The sequence below is a fragment of the Sapajus apella genome, unplaced genomic scaffold (assembly GCF_009761245.1).
Source record: "Sapajus apella isolate SASKATOON/1434 unplaced genomic scaffold, GSC_monkey_1.0 scaffold38, whole genome shotgun sequence".
Classification (NCBI taxonomy): Eukaryota; Metazoa; Chordata; class Mammalia; order Primates; family Cebidae; genus Sapajus; species Sapajus apella.
This window is the reverse complement of record NW_022436978.1, coordinates 473924-501446: the sequence shown is the minus strand read 5'-3', so window position 1 is coordinate 501446 and position 27523 is coordinate 473924. Positions and strand designations below refer to the sequence as shown.

General features: G+C 47.4%; 1 protein-coding gene across 5 annotated transcripts in view; it reads left to right on the top strand.

Moving 5' to 3' along the window:
* Nucleotides 1-385: 385 nt before the first annotated feature.
* DHX30 (DExH-box helicase 30) overlaps nt 386-27523 on the top strand; it is a 56088-nt gene continuing 28950 nt past the window's right edge. Inside the window, exons 1-5 of one of the 5 annotated variants that reach the window (XM_032297940.1) lie at nt 386-685; nt 2488-2582; nt 7406-7460; nt 18911-19006; nt 20383-20411. In XM_032297940.1, the coding sequence (XP_032153831.1) occupies nt 20405-20411 (7 nt within the window). In that variant the 5' untranslated portion in view covers nt 386-685; nt 2488-2582; nt 7406-7460; nt 18911-19006; nt 20383-20404. Of the gene's footprint in view, nt 686-2487; nt 2583-7402; nt 7461-18910; nt 19007-20382; nt 20412-20696; nt 20917-27523 lie in introns of those variants that run through there. The other 4 variants (XM_032297936.1, XM_032297938.1, XM_032297937.1 and 1 more) reach the window with 4 other exon arrangements.

Genomic DNA, 27523 nt, shown 5'->3' with positions numbered 1-27523 from the left:
CGTTGTACAGTTTACGAAATCAACGAACTAACACGTTGATTTCATCTTTCCAGTAACCTGGGGAGGCAAAAATGCTCATCTCCCTAAAAAAACAGAAGATCAGAGGGGAGATGGAGAAGAGGCGTGGCTATGAGCTGTGGCGGGGAAGGCGGGTGGAATCCCTGAGCCCGAGCTGGAAACCGTTCCCGGCTCAGCCGTGACCCGGAGTGTTTAGTCGCACCAGGAGGCGCAGCTGGCGCGCAGAGGGCACGAAGATCCTCCTCACTCTCACACTGCAGGCAACTAAGTCGCTGTGAGAGGCGGCCCCCGCCCGGCCCGCTCCCTCCGTGACCCCAGAGCTGCAGCGGCAAGCCCGTTCCCTTCTCGACTCTGCCGGAAGTCCTGTCTGCGCCGCCGCCGCGCCCCATTGGGCCGGGTGCCGGGGCATCCCGGGTACCAGGTGTCCCGAGCGGCCACAACGAGTCTCTGGTGGAGCTGGGCTCGAGGCCCGCAGAGGAACGGGGCCACGCGCGGCAGGCGGGCTCCGTGGCGGGGGGTGGGGAGCGACGGGCCGGCGGCGGGACTTCCGTCACGGGACCCGGAAAGGGCCGCGCCGCCGCTGCTGGGAGTTGTAGTCCGGCCGTGGTTGGGGGACCCGCGGCTCATGCGCGGTGCACCGAGGCTTGTTTCACATCTGTAACAACAGGTGAATTCGGCTCTTTATTCTACCCTTTCGTGCCCTCTTCAGGAGCCTGCCGCGGCCGGGGGTGGTCGGCGCGAGGAGGGAACCCAGTCCGACCGCCGGCCTGGCGGAGTGTGGGGCGGAGAAGCCGGTGGGCCCGAGGAGCAGGCCGGGCATCCTAGGCCTGCCCGCGAAGCCGGCCGGGCCGATCCGTGAGCAGCCAGGCCTCGGCCTGCCGTTGCCATGGAGCCCGGGTGGGGGCGGGGGCCAGACCGGTCCGCCGGGGCGGGCCTCGCAGCCAGGGGCTCCGCGGAGGCCGCGGGAGAGGCCGCTTCATTGGCGCAACGACGCCTTCGCCTCAGGGGATGCGCCGTTTCCTCAGGCAGGGCCTGGAGGAAGCCTCCGGAGTGCCCCGAGACCTTTGTCTACTCCTCCTGCCTCCCGGTGCTGCCCGGACCGTTCGTCCAGAGGGAGGCCCGGTGCCTTCTGGCCCCTCTAGTTTGCCCCCTTTTGCACCGACCTTGTCACTGGGGGAGGCCAAGGGGTGAGGTGTTCTTTGTTTGCTAGTGGTAACTTGCCCCGTTTAGCAGGGGCAGACCAAATGCATGTTGGGTCCTTTGTTTGCAGTGAACTGGAGTCCCAGGGGTCCTCAGAACCCCCAAGCCAGGGATATGTCGTATCTATCTGGTCGTTGTACAGCAACATTGGTCACTTGAATTGTGATTTTTCAAGGCAGAGGCTGTTACACTTTACAACTCCAGTTAGGGGCTTGCCATACACTAGCTGGTAGACTGCAGAAGGCCAGTTACAGGCTTTCAACCTGGTTTTGGTTGTAGCTTACTGGCCAAAGTGAAATGAGACATTGTCTGGTGATTTCCCTTGAAATATTTTGCAAGGCGGTAACGCCACTGTTATAGTGGATCTTGACTACATTCTGTAATTTACACATAAATCTTAGATATTTAAGTTAATGTGCTGAAGTTACTTCCTTTGCTGCGTTTTCTACCCATGTTGGCTCTTTCTCCCTAAATGATAGTTGCTCTCCAAGTGTTTTAATTTATGTAACTGTGATACAAAGTTTTATTAGCTCTTGGACCTTTCTTGCCCCTTTCAGCCTTTGAAGATGTCAGTGTAGTATGTCTCAAGGAATGAACCATGGTACATTTAGGCAACAGCATGATATCCTGGAGATAAGAAAAGTAGCCTAGACTAAGCATGGAGGGCGGTGGAGTCAGCATACTTCAATGCAGATTTCCATCTGCCCTGAGGCAGCTGTGGGATCTTGGGCAGGTTGTATAATCTGTGCTTCAGTTTTCTTCTCTGGAAAGATAATTCCTACTTCACTGGATAGTTGCCTGGATTAAATGAGATAAAGTCTATGGAAGTATGTCATAAACTGTAAAAATGCTATTCAACATTGAGTCGTTATTTTCCCAATCTGGAAGAGTATTATAGCTTCTTTATCTACGTTAGATTATCATAATCACTATGGAATTATAACTCAAAATTAAAGTCGGTTTTGCTCTGAACTTGCAGAAAATGCTTTTCAGGCTTACAAGGCTTTCTTTACCTTTACATCTTCTTCTGAGATGATGTCATAAGACTTTAGCACTTCTACAGTTGCTGGTGTAGGTCAACTCACAATTTAATGGGCCTGGAATGGGTCATGGCAAGTCCTGAGTTAAGGCCATTTTGTCCAGTATGTGTGCTTCATGCCACTAACAAAATTTGCCCCTGTTAGAACTAGTAAATGAATTTTAATGGATAGAGCAACTTTCTTTCCCTGTGAGACCATCACTCTGTTGACCCAGCATTGTACTTCCCAGGAGGAGGCCCAGCCTCGTGATGAGGAATAGCAAGGAGAGAATTCAGCTCCAGTTCAAAAGCCTACAAAATCTGAGACTGTCATTGCTTTTATAAGGTAAGTTGATTTAGCTCTGCACAGAGCGGTGCTGGATCTCATGCTCAGCTACACTAAAACAAGAGGCATTTGTTAAACCTACTTGTGACTGTCTTGGAAGAGGGTATCATTTATTTGATTTTATTTTTGAGATGGAGTCTCGCTTTGTCCCCCAGGCTGGAGTGCAGTGGCGTGATCTCGGCTTACTGTAACCTCCTCTTTCCACGTTCGAGTGATCCTGTCTCAGCCTCTCAAGTAGCTGGGATTACAGGTGCCTGCCACCATGCCCGGCTAATTTTTTTGTATTTTTAGAAGAGATGGGGGCTGGTCTCTAACTCCTGACCTCAGGTGATCCACCCGTCTCGGCCTCCCAAAGTGCTGGGACTACAGGTGTGAGCCACTGCGCCCAGCCAGAAGGGTATCATTTTTAATTAGTCATTGTGGGGCCGGGCGCGGTGGCTCAAGCCTGTAATCCCAGCACTTTGGGAGGCCGAGGCGGGTGGATCACGAGGTCAAGAGATCGAGACCATCCTGGTCAACATGGTGAAACCCCGTCTCTACTAAAACTACAAAAAATTAGCTGGGCATGGTGGTGCGTGCCTGTAATCCCAGCTACTCAGGAGGCTGAGGCAGGAGAATTGCCTGAACCCAGGAGGCGGAGGTTGCGGTGAGCCGAGATCGCGCCAACCTGGGTAACATGAGTGAAACTCCGTCTCAAAAAAAAAAAAAAAAAATTAGTCATTGTGGAGTCTCTGTCCTGGAACCATCCCTTAGTGACTACCTGGTAAATTGTGTTTCATTGTGCAAGAAATCTTGACATAATAGCATTTCACTTATCTCTGAATTACTTAAGAGAGTCATTAAATGACAAAGATTTTTAACATTACTGCATTACAAGGAAGACAGCTTTCTTCTGGATCTCTATGAAATGTTCTAGAGCTCTGTAAATTATCTCTAAAACATCCTATTTTGATTCTCATACTGTAGTATTTTAAATTAGAACAGGAAAGAATAGTGGTACATGAGCCTAAATTGATATATTGGGCTAGAGGATTAGGGACTTTAAAAAAGTAAAACCAAGAGTCTATTTATAAGCAAATTAACTTATAATTTTTTTTTCTTTAGAGACAGGGTCTCACTGTGTTGCCTAGGCTGGTCTCAAACTCCTCGTCTCAAGAGATCCTCCACCTGGGCCTCCCAAAGTGCTCGGATTACTGGCATGAGCCGCTACACCTAGCCATTAAATTTTTCTTTTCTTTTTTTTTTTCATTCATGTTGCCCAGGCTAGGGTGCAATGGCTTGATCTTGGCTCACTGCAACCTCTACCTCCCAGGTTCAAGTGATTCTCCTGCCTTAGCCTCCCAAGTAGTTGGGATTACAGGCATGTGCCACCATGCTGGGCTGATTTTGTATTTTTAGTAGAGACAGGGTTTCTCCATATTGGTCAGTCTGGTCTCGAACTCCCAACCTCAGGTGTTCTGCCCATGTCGGCCTCCCAAAGTGCTAGGATTACAGGTGTGAGCCACTGTGCCCGGCCATCGCTTTTTTTTTTTTTTTTTTTTTTTTTTAAATAGAGATGGGGTTTTACTGTGTTGTCCAGGCTGGTCTTGAACTCCTGACCTTGTGATCCACCCATTTCGGCTTCCCAAAGTGCTGGGATTACAGGTGTGAGCCACCGCACCTGGCTGCTTTTGGTTTTTTTAAAGAGAGACAGGGTCTCGGTTGGTCACCCAGGCTGGAGTGCAGTGGTGTGATCACAGCTCACTGTAAACCTCAAAATCCTGGGCTGAAGTGATCCTCCTGTGTTAGCCTCCTGAGTAGCTAAGATTACAAGCGTGCACCACCACACTTGGCTAATTTTGAAAATTTTTTGTAAAGATGGGGTCTCACTAAGTTGCTCGGGCTGATCTTGAACTCTTGTTCTCAAGTGCTCCTGTCACCTCAGCCTCCCAAAGTGCTGAGATTACAGGTGTGAACCACTGTACCCAGCCAGTATACAATTTCTTAGCAATATTGTTTATTTATTTATTTATTTTTTTCGAGATGGAGTCTTGCTTTGTTGGCCAGGCTGGAGTGCAGTGGTGTGATCTTGGCTCACCTACTCCAGCGTCCGCTTCCTGGGTTCAAGCGATACTCCTGCCTCAACTCCCCCCACCCCCAGTAGCTGGGATTATAGGTGTGCACCACCATGCCCAGCTACTTTTTGTATTTTTGTTAGCGACAGGGTTTCCCCGTGTTGGCCAGGCTGGTCTTGAACTCCTCACCTTGGGTGATCTGCCTACCTCAGCCTCCCAAAGTGCTGGGATTACAGGCGTGAGCCACCGCACCCAACCAAATATTTTTTCTTAAGTAATAATCACTTAAGATACTTTATATTTTATAATATTCAGGTTTTCTTTAAAATTAGAATCTCAGCCGGGCGCGGTGGCTGAAGCCTGTAATCCCAGCACTTTGGGAGGCCGAGGCGGGTGGATCATGAGGTCAAGAGATCGAGACCATCCTGGTCAACATGGTGAAACCCCGTCTCTACTAAAAATACAAAAATTAGCTGGGCATGGTGGCGCACGCCTGTAGTCCCAGCTACTCAGGAGGCTGAGGCAGGAGAATTGCTTGAACCCGGGAGGCGGAGGTTGCGGTGAGCCGAGATCGCGCCATTGCACTCCAGCCTGGGTAACAAAAGCAAAACTCCGTCTCAAAAAAAAAAATAAATAAATAAAATAAAATAAAATTAGAATCTCAAATTATACCCTTTTTATTCATTTATTTGAGACAGAGTTTCACTCTTGTTGCTCAGGCTGGAGTGCAATGGTGTGATCTCGGCTCACCGCAACCTCCACCTCCCGGGTTCAAGCAGTTCTCCTGCCTCAGCCTCCCGAATACCTGGAATTATGGCCGCCTGCCACCATGCCTGGCTAATTTTTGTATTTTTAGTAGAAATGGGGTTTCGCCATGTTGACCAGGCTGGTCTTGAACTCTGGACCTCAGGAAATCCACCTGCTTCAGCCTCCCAAAGTGCTGGGATTACAGGTGTGAGTCACCTCGCCTGGCTAACTTTTTTAAAATTTTCATTTGATAGAAGGTATCTATAGAATGTAACTTCTTAAAGTAAATTTTAGTATTATTGATATTGTATTGAAGTTTTCTCTCTGAGCTACCGAATACTATGGGCTAAAATTTCAGGCATTCCTTGGGGAGAGGAGGCCATCAGGGCAGATCTGCTGGATTCGGCCCCAGGTCAGCCCTTTAATTCCTACACCCCCAAAATTTGAGAATGAGAGGAAACAGCAGTCAGGATCAGGAGTGTAGGCCCCTGTAGACTCCGAGCAATGTTGGACATGATCCAGATTTGCTAAATGCTGTGTAGGTGATTTTTTTTTTCTTCACTTCCAGGGGCTCACCTTCAGTAGATGATTTTGAACTAAGGCCACTTAAGGTTGTTGCACCTAATCCAGGATTACTGCATTATAAAAACATCTATAAATCTGAGTTTGGGTTCAAGCCATTCTCCTGCCTCAGCCTACTGAGTAGCTGGGATTAATAATGTATACCACCACACCTGGCTAATTTTTGTGTTTTTAGTAGAGACGGGGTTTCACCATGTTGGCCAGGCTGGTCTTGAACTCCTGACCTCGTGATCTGCCCACCTTGGCCTCCCAAAGTGGTGGGATTACAGGCGTAAGCCACCACGCCCAGCCAATTTTTTTTGTATATATAGTAGAGACGGGGTTTCATCATGTTGGCCAGACTGGTCTCCAATACCTGAGCTCGTGATCCACCTGCCTTGGCCTCCCAAAGTGCTGGTATTACAGGCATTAGCTATTGCACCCAGCTGAGTTTGAGTATTTTTAAAAACAAAGTGTTAAACCAGAGGCATTGCTTTTGTTTCTTCTCATCTCTAGGTGTATTTCTCAGTTAAATACACTAATAAGCAAAATGCACCAAACTTTTGGCCAATAGTTGTGCTTTAACTTAATATTTGTTATTTCATAGAGACTTGCTATGAAAAGCTTTTTATTGGCCAGGCATGGTGGCTCACTCTCCTGTAATCCCAGCATTCTGAGAGACTGAGGCCGGTGGATCATGAGGTCAGGAGTTTGAGACCAGCCTGGTCAACATGGGGAAACCCCGTTTCTACTAAAAAATACAAAAATTAGCTGGGCGTGGTGGCACGCACCTGTAATCCCAGCTACTCAGGAGGCTGAGGCAAGAGAATCACTTGAACTCGGGTGGTGGAGGTTGTGGTGAGCCAAGATTGTGCCACTGTACTCCAGCCTGGGCGACAGAGTGGGAATCCATCTTGAAAAAAAAAAAAGAAAAAGAAAGAAAAGCTTTTTATTTGGAATCACTGTATAGTTATTCTTTGATACTATCAGTCAAATTTCATTTTTAGGGACTTGACTAGGTTTTATAAAAGCCCAGTAAACTAGTTTGCCCGTGAGGCAGTCAGTCATCAGTCCTATTTCCTGATGTCATGTGGCCGAAGGGGGTCCATGTAGAATTTAATTTCTTCCTGGAAGTCCCAAGGAAACCTGCAAGTATTATGAAGAACTAGGTAGAACTGCATGTCTCTCTTGAAATGCATCAACTTCTGTTTAACAGGGTATGGGGAGTTTTAGGACAGAGAAGAGAAGAAAGTGCTCAATTAGAATGAAGCAAAGATAATTACTCTAGAGTGGAGCTGGCCTTCTAGTCCTTAAGACTGGGGAGCAGCAGTTGGGGCTCATTAGTGAAGAGTGTCACTTTTCTCATCTTCTGGATAGTGCTGTCTGTGTTACTGATGTCTTCTTTGTGGGTTCCTAGACCAGGAATATTAACCATTGCCCCTTGGCCCTCCTTGTTCTCAGGATTCCAGCTTTCCCTCCTGGCCAGAAATGTTCAGCCTGGACTCATTCAGAAAAGGTAGGACTGCAACTGTGTTTGTGACCTCTTGCCCTTCATTATTGGGATGGGCATCTGTGAGGGCTGTGAAAGTCTCTCACCAGTGTGTAGTTCTTGCATGTTTCTTTGGGTGGTTTACCAGAGTCCTTTTCTATAGCCTTCCTTTTCCTTGGTGCTTATAATCTGGGTCTCTCCTTGCCCTGGCCTTTGTGTGTATTTGCCATGCCTCCCCCCAGTGCCCTCTTCCACATACTCCCTGCTTATTAAAATCCTATATTTCTTTTTTTGAGGTGTCATTTCACTCTATTGCCCAGGCTGGAGTGCAGTGGTGTGATCCCTTCCCACTGTAGCTTCTGCCTCCCGGGTTCAAGCAATTCTCTTGCCTCATAGTAGTTGGGATTGCAGGCACCAGCCACCAGGCCTGGCTAATTTTTTTTTTTTTTTTAAATTTTTAGTAGAGACGAGGGTTTCACCATGTTGGCCAGGCTGGTCTTGAACTTCTGACCTCAAGTGATCCACCCACCTCAGCCTCCCAAAGTGCTGGGATTACAGGTGTGAGCCACCCCGTGCCCAGCCTCTAAAATCCTATTTTTCTAGGCAAGTATTTTATATTATCCCCGTCGTGAACCTTTCCTAATTCTGTGATCAAGTGTAATCTTTCTACAACCTTCCTTAGTCCCATATCTGTTCTTTTTCATGCTTAGTCTATTCTGCATTACTCATTGTGTCACTAGACTGGAAGCTCCCTGAAGCCAGGGCTTGTTGTTCTCTTTTATCATACATAGCACCTGGCTAGCATTTTGCACATAGCAAGTCTCAGCAAACACTGGTGGAAGTGGACTGAGTCTGTATTAGGCTGTTCTTGCATTGCTGTAAAGAAATACCTGAGACTGGGTAATTTGTTAAAAAAGAGGTTTAATTGGCTCACATTTCTGCAGAGTGTATAGGAAGCATGGTGCTGGAATCTGCTTGGCTTCTGGGGAGGAATCAGGGAGCTTTTACTTAGGGGCAGAAGATGAAGTGGGAGCAGGCATGTCATATGGCAAAAATCAGGATCCAGAGAGAGAGAGCTAGGAGGGGCCACATAGCTTAAACAAGGTCAGCTGGGTGTGATGGCTCACACCTGTAATCCTAGCATTTTGAGAGGCTGAGAGAGGTGGATCACCTGAGGTCAGGAGTTTGAGACCAGCCTAGCCAACATGGTGAAGCCCTGCCTCTACTAAAAATTCAAAAATTAGGGCCGGGTACAGTGGTTCACACCTATAATCCCAGCACTTTGGGAGGCCGAGGTAGGTGGATTGCCTGAGCTCAGGAGTTCAAGACCAGCCTGGCAACGTGGTGTAACCACATCTCTACTAAAAATACAAAAATTAGCCAGGCATGGTGGTGGGAGCCTGTGGTCCCAGCTACTCGGAGACTGAGGCAGGAGAATTGCTTGCACCCAGGAGCTGGAGGTTGCAGTGAGCTGAGATTGCGCCACTGCACTTCAGCCTAGGTGACAGAGCAAGACTCTGTCTCAAAAAAAAAAAAAACCAAAAACCAAAAATTAGTCATGTATGGTGTAAGGGGTCTGTAATCCCAGCTACTTGGGAGGCTAAGGCAGGAGAATTGCTTGAACCTGGGAGACAAAGGTTGTAGTGAGCTGAGAACATGCCATTGCTTTCCAGCCTGGGCAACAAGAGTGAGATGCCATCTTTAAATAAATAAATAAATAATAGCCTGGCATGGTGGCTTACACCCGTAATCCCAGCACTTTGGGAGGCTGAAGCAGGCGGATCACGAGGTCAAGAGATGAAGACCATACTGGCCAACATGGAGAAACCCCGTGTCTACTAAAATACAGAAATTAGCCGGGCTTGGTGGCGTGTGCTTGTAGTCCCTGCTACTTGGGAGGCTGAGGCAGGAGAATTGCTTGAACCTGGGAGACGGCGGAGGTTGCAGTGAGCTGAGATCGCGCCATTGTACTCCAGCCTGTTCCCTGGTGACAGAGCGAGACTCTGTCTCAAAAAAATAAAAAAATAAAAATAAAATAAACAAATAAATAAAATAAGATATCATGAGAGGCTGTGTGTGGTGGCTCATGCCTGTAATCCCAGCACTTTGTGAGGCCAAGGCAGGCGAATCACTTGAGGTCAGGCATTCAAGACCAGCTTGGCCAACATAGTAAGACCCCATCTCTTACAGAAAATTAGTTGGGTGTGGTGGTATGCACCTGTAGTCCCAGCTACTTGGGAGGCTGAGGCACAAGAATTGCTTGAACCTAGGAGGTGGAGGTTGGAGGTTGTAGTGAGTTGAGATTGTGCCACCGCACTCCAGCCTGGGTGACAGGGCAAGAATCCATCTCAGAAAAAAAAAAAAAAAAAAGAAAAGAAAAAAGATCTCATGAGAATTTACTCACTTTCACAAGGATAGCACCAAGACATGAGGGATCCACCCTATGACCTTCCAACAGTGGAGATTACATTTCTTTCTTTTTTTTTTTTTTTGAGACAGAGTGGCTCTGTTTCCCAGGCTGGAGTGCAGTGGCAAGATCTCAGCTCACTGCAACCTCTGCCTCCCTGGTTCAAGTGATTCTTCTGCCGCAGCCTCCTGAGTAGCTGGGACTACAAGCATGCACTACCATGCCCAGCTAATTTTTGCATTTTTAGTAGACACGGGGTTTCGCCATATTGACCAGGCTGGTCTTAAACTCCTGAGCTCAAGTGGTCCGCCCGTCTTGGCCTCCCAAAGTGCTGGGATTATAGGCGTGAGCCACCGTGTCTGGCTGGAGATTACATTTCAACATGACATTTGGGTAGGGACAAATGTCTACAGAGTCACTGTTACATTAGTTAATAGAAACTCTGGCAAGTCTTGAAATTAGTGCTGTCCGGCACACGGAGTGAAAGGGTTGCATGGGCAGTGGCAAAATTGAGTCATGACAGGGGTATAGCTTAGAGTTCTCAGTGTGTTTATAGGAGGTGAAGTAGCTGGTGGGGACTTCAGGGGCCAGATCCAGAGAGCTTTGTATTTCTTAGAAACATGACTTTTCTTCTTCAAGAGACAGAAGATTAAAAGGCCTGCAGCCCGTGTTGAAGCTGATCCTGAGGCTTCAATCTGAGCATGTTTTACAAATAAATGAGAATGATAACAACATCCAAACTACTGATTAAATAGGTCTTCCCAGTTGTGTCTTCTCTCCAAGTTTTGTTTCTTGAGGCCTGGGAAACCCTGGCTAAGTGGCGCCATGTGTAACCCACTGAATGGGACCAGAAGGAGGGCTGGATGTACCAGGGCTCAGAGCAGCCTCTCCCTGCCTCATTGTGTGTCTTTAACCACTCCATCTGTTGTTTTTTTTTTTTGAGATGGGGTCTCTCTGTTGCCCAGGCTGGAGTACAGTGGCATGATCTCGGCTCACTGCAACCTCCGCCTCCCGGGTTCAGGCAATTCTCCTGCCTCAGCCTCCTGAGAGCTGGGACTACAAGTGTGTGTCACCACACCCAGCTAATTTTTATATTTTTTAGTAGAAACAGAGTTTCACCATGTTGAACACTCTGTTCTTGAACTCCTGACCTCATGATCTGCATGATCTGCCTGCCTTGGCCTCCAAAAGTGCTGGGATTACAAGCAGGAGCCACTGTACCTGGTCGTCTGTTTTCATGTTGTTTGAAAAAATTAATTTCTGTCATCCTGGGCTTTTTTTTTTCCTTTGGCTAACTATATGTAAGAAAGAAGGAAAAAACAACTTGAGATTAGTGTGGACAGTACATGTTTTTTTTTTTTTTTTTTTTTTTTGTGTTAGAGACAGGTTTTTGTTTTTTTTTCTGGAGTGCAATGGCACGATCTCGGCTCACCGCAACCTCCGCCTCCCGGGTTCAGGCAATTCTCCTGCCTCAGCCTCCTGAGTAGCTGGGATTACAGGCACGTGCTACCATGCCCAGCTAATTTTTTGTAGTTTTAGTAGAGACGGGGTTTCACCATGTTGACCAAGATGGTCTCGATCTCTTGACCTCGTGATCCACCCGCCTCGGCCTCCCACAGTGCTGGGATTACAGGCTTGAGCCACCGCGCCCGGCTCATGTTTTTTTTTTAGCTAAAATTATCACTTTGTGTTTACTTACGAACCAGTGGGCTTTGTTGTCTACCCACTTGTAAAAGGTCATTGAAAACAGGTTTTCTCATGGTAACAGTGTCTCCGAATTAATAGTACTGATTTTTTTTTTCTTGTTATCCGGGCTGGTGTACAAGGGCGTGATCTTGGCTCACCGCAATCTCCGCCTCCTGAGTTCAAGTGATTCTCCTGTTTCAGCCTTCCAAGTATCTGGGATTACAGGCATGTGCCACCATGCCCGGCTAATTTTGTATTTTTAGTAGAGATGGAGTTTCTCCATGTTGGTCAGGCTGGTCTCAAACTCCCGAACTCAGGTGATCCCCCTGCCTCGGCCTCCCAAAGTGCTGGGATTTACAGGTGTGAGTCACCGGTGCCCGGCAATAGTACTGATTTTGTAAAGAGATGGAAAGCCCAATGAAAATCATGATCCACTGGGCACGATGGCTCACGCTTGTAATCTGAGCACTTTGGAAGGCCAAAGCAGGTAGATCACGAGGTCGGGAGATCGAGACCATCCTGGCCAACATGGTGAAAACCCATCTCTACTAAAAAATACAAAAATTAGCTGGGCATGGTGGCATGTGCATGTAGTCCCAGCTACTTGGGAGGCTGAGGCAGGAGAATCACTTGAGCCTGGGAGGTGGAGGTTGCAGTGAGCCGAGATCATGCTACTACACTCCAGCCTGGGCAACAGAGAGACTCCATCTCAAAAAAAAAAAAAAACATGATCCTCGGCTGGGCGCAGTGGCTCATGTCTGTAATCCTAACACTTTGGGAGGCTGAGGCGGGTGAATCACTTGAGATCAGGAGTTTCATACCAGCCTGGATAACACGGTGAAACCCCATCTTTACTAAAAATACAAAAATTAGCCAGGCATGGTGGCAGGCACCTATAATCCCTGCCACTTAAGGGACTGAGGCAGAAGAATTGCTGAACCTGGGAGGCAGAGTTTGATGTGAACAGAAATCCTGCCATTGCACTCCAGCCTGGGTGACAGAGTAAGGCTCTGTCTCAGAAAAAGAAAAAGAAAAATCATGATCCTCCCTTTCCCCACATTAACAACTCTCTGATATGACAGGGAGATGGTCCGAGTGAGAGAGTATGAGGCAGAATTTCTTTACAGTTTGTGGGAGGCAGCATAGCCTTACTGAGCAAAGGTTCTGGACCCAGATGCTGGCTTCACAGCACAGCTCTGGCTTGGGCAGGTGACTGAGCCTTTCTATCTTCATTATTTAAGTGGACCCTTGGTCCTCATTATTTAAGTGAACCAAATCATTGCACCTCTGTAGGGTTGTTCTAAGGATCAGATGAGTTAATACACTTAAAGAGCTTAGAATGGGGCCTGATGCCTCGTAAACTCAAAAGCCGTGTTGTTAAGTAGCTTCAGGATATAATAACAGTCTGATTTTAGACCTTGATTTCCACACAGGTAAGTATTGTGTATTGACCAACAACCATTTTATGCTTGAAGATCTCGGGGAAACTATTAATCACAAAGAGTCACTGCTTTAAATGTTTTTCTTTAGGCAAACCTATCTTTTCACGGTTTCCTGACTATAAGGGTGAATGCCATATCATGTCTTCTTTTTTTTTTCTTTTCCTTTTGAGACAGGATCTTGCTTTGTGCCCAGGCTCTCAGTGCAGTGGCATGATCTCGGCTCACTGCAACCTCCACCTCTTGGGCTCAAGCAATCCTCCCACCTCAGCATCCTGAGTAATTGGAACTACAGATGCACATCACCAGGCCCCACTAATTTTTTGTATTTTTAGTAGAGACTAGGTTTTGCCATGTCAGCCAGGCTGGTCTTGAACTCCTGACCTCAGGCGCTCCGCCTGTTCCCAAAGTGCTGGGATTATAGGTGAGTCCCTGGGGCCAGCCTCTCCTGTCTTCTGAATACTGCTAGGACTTAGGGTTTGCATCATTACCTTGGCAATTGGTTGTGGGTGGCCTTGTGACATTTCTATTGTTGTATAGAACTGCTTTTTATTTCTTATGGAGTTCTCCTTTCCTTTATTTTTTATCAAAAATAAAAATGTTTTTTGGCTGGGACCAGCCTGGACAACATGGTGAAACCCTGTCTCTACTAAAATTACAAATATTAGGCTGGCTACAGTGGCTCATGCCCGTAATTCCAGCACTTTGGGAGGCTGAGATAGGCGGATCACGAGATCAAGAGATCGAGACCATCCTGGCCAAAATGGTGAAACCCCATCTCTACTAAAAAATATAAAAATTAGCTGGGTGTGGTAGTGCACGCCTGTAATCTCAGCTATTCGGGAGGCTGAGGCAGGAGAATTGGTTGAACCCTGGAGGAGGTGGTTGCAGTGAGCCGAGATAGCGCCACTGCACTCCCGCATGGTGACAGAGTGAGACTCTGTCTCAAAAAAAAAAAAAAAAAAGACCGGGCACAGTGGCTTATGCCTATAATCCCAGCACTTTGGGAGGCCAAGGCTGGTGGATCACGAGGTCAGGAGATTAGGACCATCCTGGCCAATACGGTGAAGCCCTGTCTCCACTAAAAATGCAGAAATTAGTTGGGCATGGTGGCGCACGCCTGTAGTCCCAGCTACTTAGGAGGCTGAGGCATGAGAATCGCCTGAACCCAGGAGGTGGAGGTTGCAGTGAGCTGAGATCACGCCACTGTACTCCAGTCTGGTGACAGAGTGAGAAAATTAGAAAAAAATTACAAAAAAGAAAATTAGCTGGGTGTAGTGGTGGGAGCCTGCAATCCCAGCTACTCAGGAGGCTGAGGCAGGAGAATCACTTGAACACGGTAGGCAGAGGTTGCAGTGAGCTGAGATCACATAATTATACCCCAGCCTGGGTGACACAGCAAGACTCCATCTCAAAAAAAAAAAAGTTTTTTGCCGGATGTGGTGGATCACGCCTGTAATCCTAGCACTTTGGGAGGCCAAGGCAGGTGGATCACCTGAGGTCAGGAGTTTGAGACCAACCTGACCAACATGGCAAAATCCCATCTCTACTAAAAATACAAAAATTAGCTGGGCACAGTGGTGCACGGCCTGTAAACCCAGCTACTTGGGAGGCTGAGGCAGGAGAATCACTTGAACCTGGGATGCAGAGATTGCAGTGGACTGAGATCTCACCACTGCACTCTAGCCAGGTGACAGAGTGAGACTCCATTTAAAAAAAAAAAAAAGTTTTTTGAGACAAAGTCTCACTCTGTTGCCCAGGCTGGAGTGCAGTGATATGATCACTGTAACCTTGAACTCCTGGGCTCAAGTGAGTAGTTGGAAATATAGGCGTATGCCACCATGCCTGACTAATTAAAAATTTTTTTTTCAGGGCTGGGCGCAGGGGCTCACGCTTGTAATCCCAGCACTTTGGGAGGCCAAGCTAGGCGGATTACCTGAGGTCAGGAGTTCAAGACCAGCCTAACCAACATGGTGAAACCCTGTTTCTACTAGAAAAAAAAAAAAAAAAAAATCAAAAATCAGCTGGGCACGGTGGCAGGTGCCTGTAATCTCAGCTACTCAGGAGGCTGAGGCAGAAAAATCGCTTGAACCCGGGAGGTGGAGGTGGCAGTGATCTAAGATCATGCCACTGGACTCCAGCCTGGGTGATAGAGGGAGACTCCGTCTCAAAACAAAAAAGAAAAAAAATTTTTTTTTTTGTCTGGGCACAGTTGCTCATGCTTGTAATCCCAGCACTTTGGGAGGCCAAGACAAGAAGATTGTTTGAGAGCAGCCTGGACTACATGATGGGACCCCATCTCTCTGTATTTTTTAAGAAATAAAATTTTAGGCCAGGCATGGTATCTCATGCCTGTAATCCCAGCACTTTGGGAGGCTGAGGTGGGTGAATCATGAGGTCAGGAGATGGAGACCATCCTGGCTAACATGGTGAAACCCCGCCTCTACCAAAAATACAAAAAATTAGCTGGGCATGGTGGTGTACACCTGTAGTCCCAGGTACTTGGGAGGCTAGGGCAGGAGAATCACTTGAACCCAGGAGGCGGAGATTGTAGTAAGCTGAGGTTGTAGTAAGCTGAGATTGCACCACTGCACTCCAGCCTGGGCGACAGTGCAAGACTCCATCTCAAATAAATAAATAAATAAAAATTTAAAAAGTAACTAAAAAGTGTGTGTGTGTGTGTGTGTGTGTAAACAGAGTCTTCCTATGTTTCCCAGGCTGTTCTCACACTTTTGGCCTCAAGTACTCCCCCTGCCTTGGCCTCCCAAAGTGTACGGACCACAGGTGTGAGCCATTGTGCTTGGTTTGAGTTTTCCTTTTACATATTTCTTTGTTCTTCATTATGAAATTATGAGCTCCTAGGGTATCATGAACTTTGAGCAGAAATGTAAGTTGATGTGCTCCCAAGTTTGTCTGACTGGGGCTTGAATATGGCTTTCCCTAATATTAGCAAGGTGTTAACTTACCTGATCCTGTTTCTTACCCGATGTCTTCAGGACTACAGTGAAGTTATTAAAGCTGAAATACAGGAAAAGCACCTGGCTGTGGTCTGTGCTCAATTCTTAGTCTTGGGCATGGTATGCTCTTGATACATACTGGAGAGCTATGGCCTCCCTCAGCATGCAGTGTGCTGTGAGGTTGCATAATTTAGCACCTGCTGTGTAGGAAACACTAGGGTGAAGAGAGCTGTATTTCAGAGATGCTTCCTGGTACTCTGGAGCTTATAGTCTCAATGGGATGGACCATTTCATGGTTCTGATAGAAACAGCTGTAGCATAATGCAGTACAGCTAATCTGGAGGGAAAAGAAAAAATAAAAAAAGAAGCAGCTATAGCAATTCCATGCAGCATTGTGGATGGTGGCCCACTGGGTCTTGTGGCTAGCTACTGTCTTCCCCATTATGTGATTTAACAAAGCCATTGGCTAGGATGCCCATGTGCTGAGTAAGTTACTTGTTACTTCCCTTGCCAGCATCTTAACTCAGCTGTCTGATTTCTCACCTGTAATGCCATCAGACTCAGGCTACAGAGAGCAAGCCGAACAATGAAAAAGAAAAGAAAAAAAAAAAGAGCAGGCTGAGTCTTTCACAGCCAGCACAAAACTTTGAAAAACACCGGATTAATAGCAAGAATGTAAATTTTCTGTCCAACTGCATAGTCAGAAGTGGGCCTAATTAAGTTGTGGGATTGTAACAGCTCTCTCCCAATTGCCAAAAATGCTTAATGAGATAATAACTAATCATTAAATCATTTATTCTTTTTTTTTTTTTCAATCCAGCATCCCTGGATGTGAATGAGGACCCTCCTTAAACAGGAATGGAGAGGTTGAGCAGGTCATTTCCAACCTTAGCTTCAAGGCAGACCTGGAATTAGTTTCAAAATAAACCTTGATCCTAGGCACTTAGTTCTAGAAGATCCTACAAGCACGTCTGCTGTAACCCTATGTATGTTTTCTGTAAAATCACATACCTATAAAATAAAAAGAAAGAAAAAAGTCACACATCTACAAATATTATAAGAGACCTTATGGGAAAAATAGAATTGGGTCTATGCAACTGCAACTTTATGACCAAAATATGACAAAAATCATTGGTGCTTGAGAAAATGCTTTGGACCACCTAGGCAAGCAGCTCAGGGTGATATGATGCCAAAAATGTACAAAGAGCAGGCTGGGCTTGGTGGCTCAAGCCTGTAATCCTAGCACTTTGGGAGGCCGAGGTGGGTGGATCACATGAGGTCAGGAGTTCAAAACCAGCCTGGCCATCATGGTGCAACCCAATCTTAAAAAAAAAAAAAAAAAATGTACAAAGAGACTTCTTTTTTTTTTTTTTTTTTTTGAGACTGAGTCTCGCTCTGTTGCCAGTCTGGGGTGCAGTGGCACAATCTCGGCTCACTGCCACCTCTGCCTCCTGGGTGCAAGTGATTCTCATGTCTTAGCCTCCCAAGTAGCTGGGATTACAGGCTTGTGCCACCACGCCCAGCTAATTTTTGTATTTTTAGTGGAGACAGGGTTTCACCATGTTGGCCAGGATGGTCTCGATCTCTTGACCTGGTGATCTGGCCTTGGCCTCCCAAATGCTGGCATTACAGATGTGAGCCACTGTGCCTGGCCACAAAGAGCCTTCTAATGTGAGGAGAGCTGGCAGTTGCTGAGGAAGCCCAGGTGGAGGTGGAGCTCTGAAACAGCCACTGCGGTAAATGAGTGTGTGCAGATGGGACTGGGGGGAGGGTCTGAGTGCAGGACTTGCCCTCCCTGCAACATTTTATTGTGAACATTTTCAAAAATACTGAAATATTGAAAAAAATTGTAGAACGAACACCCTTGTATCTACCACCTTGATTCTCTATAGGCACTCAGTTTTAATAAAAAAAGAGAAATAGCTGAAAGGGCTTTTTCTTTCCTGCTGAAGATTATAATTCTACTCCTGCTTTTTCAGCTCCTTTGCCTTCAGAATTTTTTGAAACGAGCTATGTTTCAATGATATCTTTCTCCTCATATACCAAGTGTATATGAATCACTTTGCATTCCACAAATGGATATCTTTGTAGAACAGGTGTTTTCTCATGCTTCAGTTGTGTGTGGCTGTCTCTGCTCCTCTTCTGGCCCATTTACTATACTGAAACCAGGGGGACAAAGCACATCTAGTCTCCCACCCCCCAGACTAGTGACTCTCAAAAGGTCACCATTTAGGTGGTTTAAAAGGACCTTATTAAGCCTTTCTTACCCATACGTTTCCATCTTCCCGTGGAAGACTCAGTGAGTGTCTTAATTTTCATTCATGTTCCTCAAGTTTTTGGGACTTCTTATAAATGTACTTTGTAGGTTACTAATAAGTAGCATTTAGCCCCCAAATGAATGGAAATATTTGGAATGGCAGGTTGTTCTTTGTTAGAAAGAGGGAGAAGGCTGGTAAGTGTTGGTTGGGTTTGGTTTTAGCTCTCAGGTTGGACATGCTTAGTCCAGTCGTCCTTCTCTTGCCGAGCTCTTGGAGGGAAAAACTGATTTGAGATTTGGTGGCTGAGGTAGCCATCAGGGAACCCACAGCAGAGGTGTAGGTAGCTACCATAAAGGGAGGATACATGGTGCTTTGAGTTGACATGGTACTGAGGCTTTCAGCTTTCTCCTGTTGTCCTGTCACATCCTCACAACTTAAGACGAAGAGAAGTATGTAGGATGGGCGTTAAGCTTGTGGGGGTAGCTAAGGGAGCAGGAAAGAGTTTGAGCGCTCTCTCCAAGGCTGTCACGTATCACATCGTACGAGATGCTTGCCTTCTTCCTGTGCGGCATTGTTAGTGCTGTTTCTCAGAACCTGTGGCTGCTCCCAGCACCATCCAGCAGCCCTGCTGCCCAGAGCTCCTCACGGATGCTCTGCGTGAGTCAGTTCAGGGGTCTATAACTGTGAGGGGTGAGAACATGTCGCCCTGATGCCCTCTCTCTTTCCCCAGATCGGGCCCAGCACAGGCAGCGTCAGTGCAAACTTCCCCCACCCCGCCTTCCACCCATGTGTGTCAACCCTGCCCCTGGAGGGACCATCTCTCGAGGTAAGGGAGGAGCCTTGCCTCCAGCAACAGCTTGGTCCAGGGTGTGTGGGGAGGTGGGTGGCAGTGGGAGCCCTGGTGCCAGGGCCACAGGCCTCCAGAAAGCAAGTGAGGAGGGGTGGGGTTAGCAGAGCTGTTGGAGCCCTGAGGGAGAAATGGAAAGGTCTGGATTTGTTCATGATCCTTGGACTCATGGCCTGGACCCTGCAGTCTTCTTGGGCTTCCTTGTTTGGCCTGAACTAAAGCCTAGGCTCAGTTTGGGTGGTTCTCTCAGCACCAGCATGGAGAATCTGCAGGGCTTGGGCATCGAGGCTCCTAGAAGTCCCTGATGAGGTGGCTCAGAGACCAGGGTGCTTGTAGCAGGGCTGGAACAGACAGCCCTGACTCAGCCCTAGTGCTCTCCATCTTGGAGGCTTTGGGGATACACACAGATCACTTTCCTGTCTCCCCTGTGGTACCTCAAAGCACTTTACTGACATTAAAATGTGCCTCTCAGTCCATTTGGCAAGGTAGGTTGTCCTTTTGATTGGGGAGAATGTTAGAGCATCAGGTAAGTGGTAGCTTACCTCACGCTTTACCACTACCCGGGGATGGTGCCAGGGATAGGACCCAGGGAAGCATCTCTGCACATGAGCACCTCCTCTCCTTCCTCAGACTTATTATTTTGAGATGGAGGTTCATTCTTGTTGCCCAGGCTAGCTGCCATGGTGTGATCTAGGCTCACTGCAACCTCTGCCTCCTGGGTTCAAGTGATTCTCCTGGCTAATATTGTATTTTTAGTACAGAGGGGGTTTCTCCATGTTGGTCAGGCTGGTCTCAAACTCCCGACCTCAGGTGATCTGCCTGCCTCAGCTTCCAAAAGTGCTGGGATTACAGGCATGAGCCACCGTGCTTGGCTCCCTCAGGCTTATTAATGGACATTTGCATTCTTGCTGAGGTCAGTGCTCCTGGCAGTCTTTTTGACCTGACAGCTGCTCTCAGGCTGCCCCATAGGCTGCCTGTTCACACCCCTCTGCCTAGCGGAAGGAGCACTGTTTTAGGTCATAGAGTCATTGCCTCATCTGGAGACAGCATGTCTACCCTAGGCTCTGTCTATAAAGTGCTTTGATGGTCAAGAGCTCAGGAGGGGTGCGGGGAACACAGAGCATCTTAGTTTCTGCAGCCCACGCTGCTGCTGCTGCATCCCAGGCAGCTTCCACACCCACTGCCCTCCTGCTGCCACGGTCCTGACTACCGACAGCAGGATGGAAATGAGTACTTCTAGCTCCCTCATCGTTTGACTTAGGTTTTAAAGAAATGCCAGCCCCCCTACCGTTACCAAAACAAGAGTTGATTGCCCTTTTTTTCTTCTTTCTTAAAATGCCCTGTAACTCGAAAAGGCTGAACGTTAACATTTCCAACATGGCAGGTGAGTGGCTCTGAGAGTGTCAGATGTGCTTTGGCTAAGCTTGAAGAAGGTTAGTCGGGGTTAACGAGGCAGCCAGCTAGGCAGTGCCTTCTTGAGCATACGCAGAGGAGAACACTTCCCCAGAGAGCGCAGACCACTGAGCCTGTTGGTCTCCTCACAGCTGCGCCTCCAGGAGGCATCTGTGGGTGCGTGCATTTTGCCTTTTTTCTCTCAGCTAGAAGCAACAGCCTGTTAGCCTGTGGATAGCGATTAGGCCTCTCCCGCGTGCTTTCTAGCTCCCTAGAGGCATCAGTGGTGCTCCTGCCCTTAGGAGATGTGTTGCAGCAACAGTCTCTCTGGTGTTCACATAAGGAAAAGAGTGCACAGAAAATGGTGGCCATTTGTATCCATCACAGTACTCAGCAGAATCAGATTTGGAACTGAAAAAAATGATCACCTCCCTACCTTCTTGACCCTCCTCCCTCCACTGCCAGTGTCTTCCCAAGGCTTCCTTCCATGGTAAAGGGTGAGTACATCAAGAAACTCACCCCTGGCTGTTCCGTCACTCTGCCCACCCACTCAGCTTTGAGACACAGAAAGCACCATGGGATGACACTTCTGGCAGGATATTGGGGGCCACAAAAACTGATCTTTCCTGTCCATTGCCTTGTATAGATGTGTCCCCTCTTCTTGATGTGGTGGTTTATGTCAAGAGACTTGTGGCTGGCCGGGCGCGGTGGCTTACGCCTGGAATCCCAGCGCTTTGGGAGGCCAAGGCAGGTGGATCATCAGAGGCCAGTGGTTCAAGACCAGCCTGGTCAACCTGGTGAAACCCCATCTCTACTATAAATACAAAAAATTAGCCAGGCGTGGTGGTGGGTGCCTGTAATCCTAGCAGCTCAGGAGACTGAGGCAGGAGAATTGCTTGAAACCGGGAGGTGGAAGTTGCAGTGAGCCAAGATTGCACCACTGCACTCCAGCCTGGGTGACAGAGCAAGACTCCAACTCAAAAAAAAAAAAAAAAAAAAAAAAAAAAACTGCTGGGCGCGGTGGCTCACGCCTGTAATCCCAGCACTTTGGGAGGCCGAGGCGGGTGGATCACGAGGTCAAGATATCGAGACCATCCTGGTCAACAAGGTGAAACCCCGCCTCTACTAAAAATACAAAAACTTAGCTGGGCATGGTGGCGCGTGCCTGTAATCCCAGCTACTCAGGAGGCTGAGGCAGGAGAATTGCCTGAACCCAGGAGGCGGAGTTTGCAGTGAGCCGAGATCGCGCCATTGCACTCCAGCCTGGGTAACAAGAGCAAAACTCTGTCTCAAAACAAAGAAGCAAAAACAAAAACAAAAAAAAAAAAAGGAAAAAAGACACCTGTGGCTTATGTGGAAGGGGAAGCCAGGAGGACAGGTGGTCTGGTGCCCACTTGGCTCCTTGCTAGCTCCCCTTACCCGTCTCCTTGCCAGCCAAGTGAATCCTTTCTTGCCATTTTGATCATGTATAAAATATCTAAATATGGTTAAGTTGCCAAAATATTGGCTGAGACCCTCAGTTTCTTTAGGTGTTGAGGGGTCCCTTCTCTTTCCCTCCAGAAGTTCTCTGCCCTTCCCCAAAGCCTGAACCTATCTTGGGTTTTCTCCTGATGCCTTTTTCTGGGGCCACCAAAGTTTGGGTTCCTAAAGCATCCTCCCATGTATTCAGCAGATCCTTTATACCTTAATTCTGTGCTGCTTGATGTAATTGTTTAGCACATGTAGTACCAGATGTCATACCCAATTCCAGAAGTGGATAGGGAGATTGCTGAGCCAGTTAAACCCTTTATTTTTATTTTTGTTTTTTGAGACAGAGTTTCGCTCTTGTTACCCAGGCAATGGCGCGATCTCGGCTCACCGCAACCTCCGCCTCCTGGGTTCAGGCAATTCTCCTGCCTCAGCCTCCTGAGTAGCTGGGATTACAGGCACGCGCCACCATGCCCAGCTAATGTTTTGTATTTTTAGTAGAGACGGGGTTTCACCATGTTGACCAGGATGGTCTCGATCTCTTGACCTCGTGATCCACCCACTTCGGCCTCCCAGAGTGCTGGGATTACAGGCTTGAGCCACTGCGCCCGGCTAAACCCTTTATTTTTTCAGAACTTCTCCTTTTCACAGGTAAAGGAGTCAACTTTCTCTCCTCCAAGAATATGGAGAAGACTTAATGTTGGTGTAAAGAAAGGGGAGCATGATTCAAGCCCTCTTTATTTTTTTGTGTTTGTTTTATTTTGTTATTTATTTATTTGTGAAATGGAGTCTCGCTCTGTCACCCAGGCTGGAATGTGGTGGCATGATGTTGGCTCACTACAACCTCTGCCTCCTGGGTTCAAGTGATTCTTGTGCCTCAGCCTCCCTGGTAGCTGGGACTACAGGCACGCGCCACCATACCCAACTGATTTTGTATTTTTAGGAGAGAAGGGGTTTCACCATTTTGTTTAGGCTGGTCTCCAACTCCTGGGCTAAAGTGATCCGCCTGTCTCAGCCTTCCAAGGTCCTGGGATAACAGGCATGAGCCACTGTACCTGGCCTTTTTTCTAACTTTCTTTAAGGTCCTTGATTGATTGATTGAGTTGGAGTCTTGCGCTTGTTGCCCAGGCTGGGGTGCAACGATGCGATCCCCGCTCACGGCAACCTCTCTCCTGGGTTCAAGCCATTCTCTTGCCTCAGCTTCCCAAGTAGTTGGGATTACAGGCATGCACCACCACACCCAGCTAATTTTTGTATTTTTAGTAGAGACAGGGTTTCACCAGATTGGCCAGGCTGGTCTTGAACTCCTGACCTCAGGTGATCCGCCCACCTCTGCCTCCCAAAGTGTTGGCATTACAGGCCTGAGCCACTGTGCCCAGTCTTTAAGGTCCTTTAGAGCAGGAGTTGGCAAACTTTTTTTGGTAAGGGTCAGGTAATAAATATTTTAGGCTGTGTGGGCATATGCTTTCTGTTGCAGTTATTTAACTCTGCCATTATGGAATGAAAGCAGTCATAGTTAATAGCAAATAACATAATAGAATAACATAGTAAATGAGCATGGCTGTGTTCCAATAAAACTTTCTAACAACAGACAGGGGCCTGGATTTGGTCTGCAGGCTGTAGTTTGCCAACTCCTGCTCTAGACCAGTGAGAAGATCATAGAAGAGTGCCAAGAGCTGCTGTAAAGAGTTGCCCTCATCTTAAAAGAGTCAGTGAGGTTTGTGGAGGTGAAATACTTGCTCAGGGTGACTGTTGCTGTTAGAACCCAGTTGAAATAAATGAATAGGAAAAGGGGACTGCATTACTCCATTTTCATGTAATTTATAAAGAAAAAGAGGTTTGGCCGGGCGCGGTGGCTCAAGCCTGTAATCCCAGCACTTTGGGAGGCCAAGGCGGGTGGATCACAAGGTCAAGAGATCGAGACCATCCTGGTCAACATGGTGAAACCCTGTCTCTACCAAAAATACAAAAAATTAGCTGGGCATGGTGGTGCGTGCCTGTAATCCCAGCTACTCAGGAGGCTGAGGCAGAAGAATTGCCTGAACCCAGGAGGCGGAGGTTGCGGTGAGCCGAGATCGCGCCATTGCACTCCAGCCTGGGTAACATGAGGGAAACTCCGTCTCAAAAATAAATAAATAAATAAATAAATAGAAAAAGAGGTTTAATGGACCCACGGTTCCACATGGCTGGGGATGCCTCACAATTTTGGTGAAAGGCAAAAGGCGCATCTTAAATGGTGGCAGACAAGAGAGAAAGAGAGCCAAGTGAAAGGGGTTTCCCCTTATTAAACCATCAGATCTGGTGAGACTTACTACCATGAGAACAGTATGGGGGAAACTGCCCCCATGATTCAGTTACCTCCCACCAGGTCCCTCCCACAACATGTGGGAATTATGAGAGCTACAATTCAAGATGAGATTTGAGTGGGGACACAGCCAAATCATGTCAGGGACATAGAATCCCCTGAGAACAAACTAGTTGGGTGCACTCCTTGATTTTTTTTTTTTTTTAACATAAAAGTCTAAACGTCTGGCTAGGCACAGTGGCTAATGCCTGTAATCCCAGCACTTTGGAGGGTGAGGCGGGTGGATTATGAGGTTAGGAGTTTGAGACCAGCTTGGCCAAGAGACCAGCCTGGCCAGTATGGTGAAACCCATCTCTACTAAAAATACAAAAATTAGCCAGATGTGGTGGCGGGTACCTATAATCCCAGCTCCTAGGGAGGCTGAGTCAGGAGAATCACTTGAACCTGGGAGGTGGAGATTGCAGTGAGCTGAGATCACGCCACTGCACTCCAGCCTGAGTGACAGAGCAAGACTCTGACTCAAAAAAAAAAAAAAAAAAAAAAAAAATCTAAATGTCTGTTCAACACATGTTCTAAACTAGAAAAGATACAATGAACCCCCACGTACCTGTCACCCAGCTTGAACAATTAACAACTCATGGCCAGTGTTGCTTTGTGTATAGCTATTCATTTTGGACTCTTTGGAAACAAATCTAAGAAATCACGGCATTTCAACCTTATGGTAAATGGCTGTTAGAACAGAGTGCTGTCTTGAGGGCTTCCTCAAATGCCACAAAGGGCTTGGGTCCTACCGTCCAGGTGGGGCTTTTCTGTCTATACTGTTGTCTCCTTCAGCTATCAGCTGCCATTTTCAAAGTTTGTCTTTAGGCATCACAGCCACTACCAGGCTAGGTAAGCTTCTGGATTCTCTTGAGGGAATTTAGGCTGCTACAGTCCTTGAAACCTACCCTAAAGCATCTGGATGCCTAGGCTTTTGGTAAATTAATGTGCCACCTGGCCAAATGCAAAGTCCTGGGAGAATCATGTTCTCCATTCCTAATATTGATGACCTGGGTAGGGCTGTTTAATATAGATGCTGGTGTCCCCATGTGACATTTGCAGTGTCACACAATTGCTGCCAAAGCCACCCTCCCTTTTGCCCCTTTCCTGGAAAAAACCCACTGAGAAGTAAATGGCAAATCTGGAGTTGAAGCTGTACCATCTTGCCGAGGTCTGTCTCTAAAGGACCTGTCCCCTCTTGTTTCAGACCTCAGTGGGCAGGGGCTTCTCTTAACACAGCACTATGCAAAGCCTTCTTCTAAATATTCCCATTTGATCCTAACCACAGCCACACAGAATGAGTAGAGCAAGTTTGTTCTAATTTTCTCAGTTGATGATATTGCCTGAGGTTCTCAGCTGGCAAGGCATATAGTTTAGGCTAAGCCCAAGTATTAGGACTCAAATTTCATGTTCTTTTCATAGGCCAGCAATTTTTAGAGTGTGGTGCCAGATCAGCAGCTTCAGCATCATCTGGGAACTTGTTACAAATGCAGATCCTGCCGGGCGAGGTGGCTCACGCCTATAATCCAGCACTTTGGGAGGCCAAGGCTGGCAGGATCACAAGGTCAGGAGTTCAAGACCAGCCTGGCCAACATAGTGAAACCCTGTCTCTACTAAAAAAAAAATAAGCCAGGTGTGGTGGTGGGTGGCTGTAATCCCAGCTACTCGGGAGGCTGAGGCAGGAGAATCGCTTGAACCTAGGAGGTAGAGGTTGCAGTGAGTGGAGATCATGGTGCACTGCACTCCAGTCTGGGTGACAGTGAGAGAATCTGTCTCAAAAAAAAAATGCAGATTCTTGGCCAGGCGTGGTGGCTCATGCTTCTAATCCCAGAACTTTGGGAGGCCTAGATGGGAGGATCACCTGAGGTCAGGAGTTCAAGACCAGCCTGGCCAACATGGTGAAACCCTGTCTCTACTAAAAAATAAAAAAGATTAGCCAGGTGTGGTGGTGGGTGCCTATAATCCCAGCTACTCGGGAGGCTGAGGCAGGAGAATCCCTTGAACCCAGGAGGTGGAGGTTGTAGTGAGCAGAGATTATGCCATTGGACTCCAGCCTAGGCAACAAGAGTGAGACTCCATCTCAAAAAAATGCAGATTCCTGGGCCCCACTCCAGACCTAATGAATAAGAAACTGAGGGTGGCTCCCAGCAGCGTTTTTTTTTTTTTTTTTTAATTTTAAGTTTGAATGTATATTTTGAAATAAAAATGGAAAATAACAAATTTATATAAAATTGTCACACAGGAACACACTTTTGGTTTTTTTTTTTTTTTGAGAGGGAGTCTTGCACTGTTGTTTCCCCGGCTGGAGTGCAATGGCACAATCTTGGCTCACTGCAATCTCTGCTTCCTGGGTTTAAGCAATTCTGCTTCAGCCTCCTGAGCAGCTGGGATTACAGGCACCCGACACCACGCCCGGCTAATTTTTTGTATTGCTCTTTTTTTTTTTTTTTTTTTTTGAGACTCTTGTTTTGTTGCCAGGCTGGAGTGCAGTGGCATGATCTCAGCTCACTGCAGTTTCTGCCTCCCGGGTTCAAGCGATTCTCCTGCCTCAGCTTCCTGAGTAGCTGGGACTACAGATGTGTGCCACCACACGCAGCTAATTTTTGTGTTTTTAGTAGAGACGGGGTTTTACCATGTTGGCCAGGATGATCTCTATCTCTTGACTTCGTGATCCACCCCCCTCAGCTTCCCAAAGTGCTGGGATTACAGGCGTGAGCCACTGCACCCTGCCAATTTTTTGTATTTTTTAGTAGAGACAGGGTTTCACCATCTTGGCCAGGCTGGTCTTGAACTCCTGACCTCATGATCTACCCACCTTGGCCTCCCAAAGTGCTGGAATTACAGGCTTCTGCCACCACGCCCAGCCAGAACACATTTTTTTTTTTTTTTTTTGAGATGGAGTTTTCACTCATGTTACCCATGCTGGAGTGCAATGGCGCGATCTCGGCTCACCGCAACCTCCGCCTCCTGGGTTCAGGCAATTCTTCTGCCTCAGCCTCCTGAGTAGCTGGGATTACAGGCACGCACCACCATGCCCAGCTAATGTTTTGTATTTTTAGTAGAGACGGGGTTTCACCGTGTTGACCAGGATGGTCTCGATATCTTGACCTCGTGATCCACCTGCCTCGGCCTCCCAAAGTGCTGGGATTACAGGCTTGAGCCACCGCGCCCGGCCAGAACACATTTTAAGAAACCATTACATGCTATGTGTATTTTAAAAAGTTATAGATCTAGTAAAAAAAAAAAGTAACTGTTACTAACAAATGCGAGTTTTTTTTTTTTTTTTTTTTTTT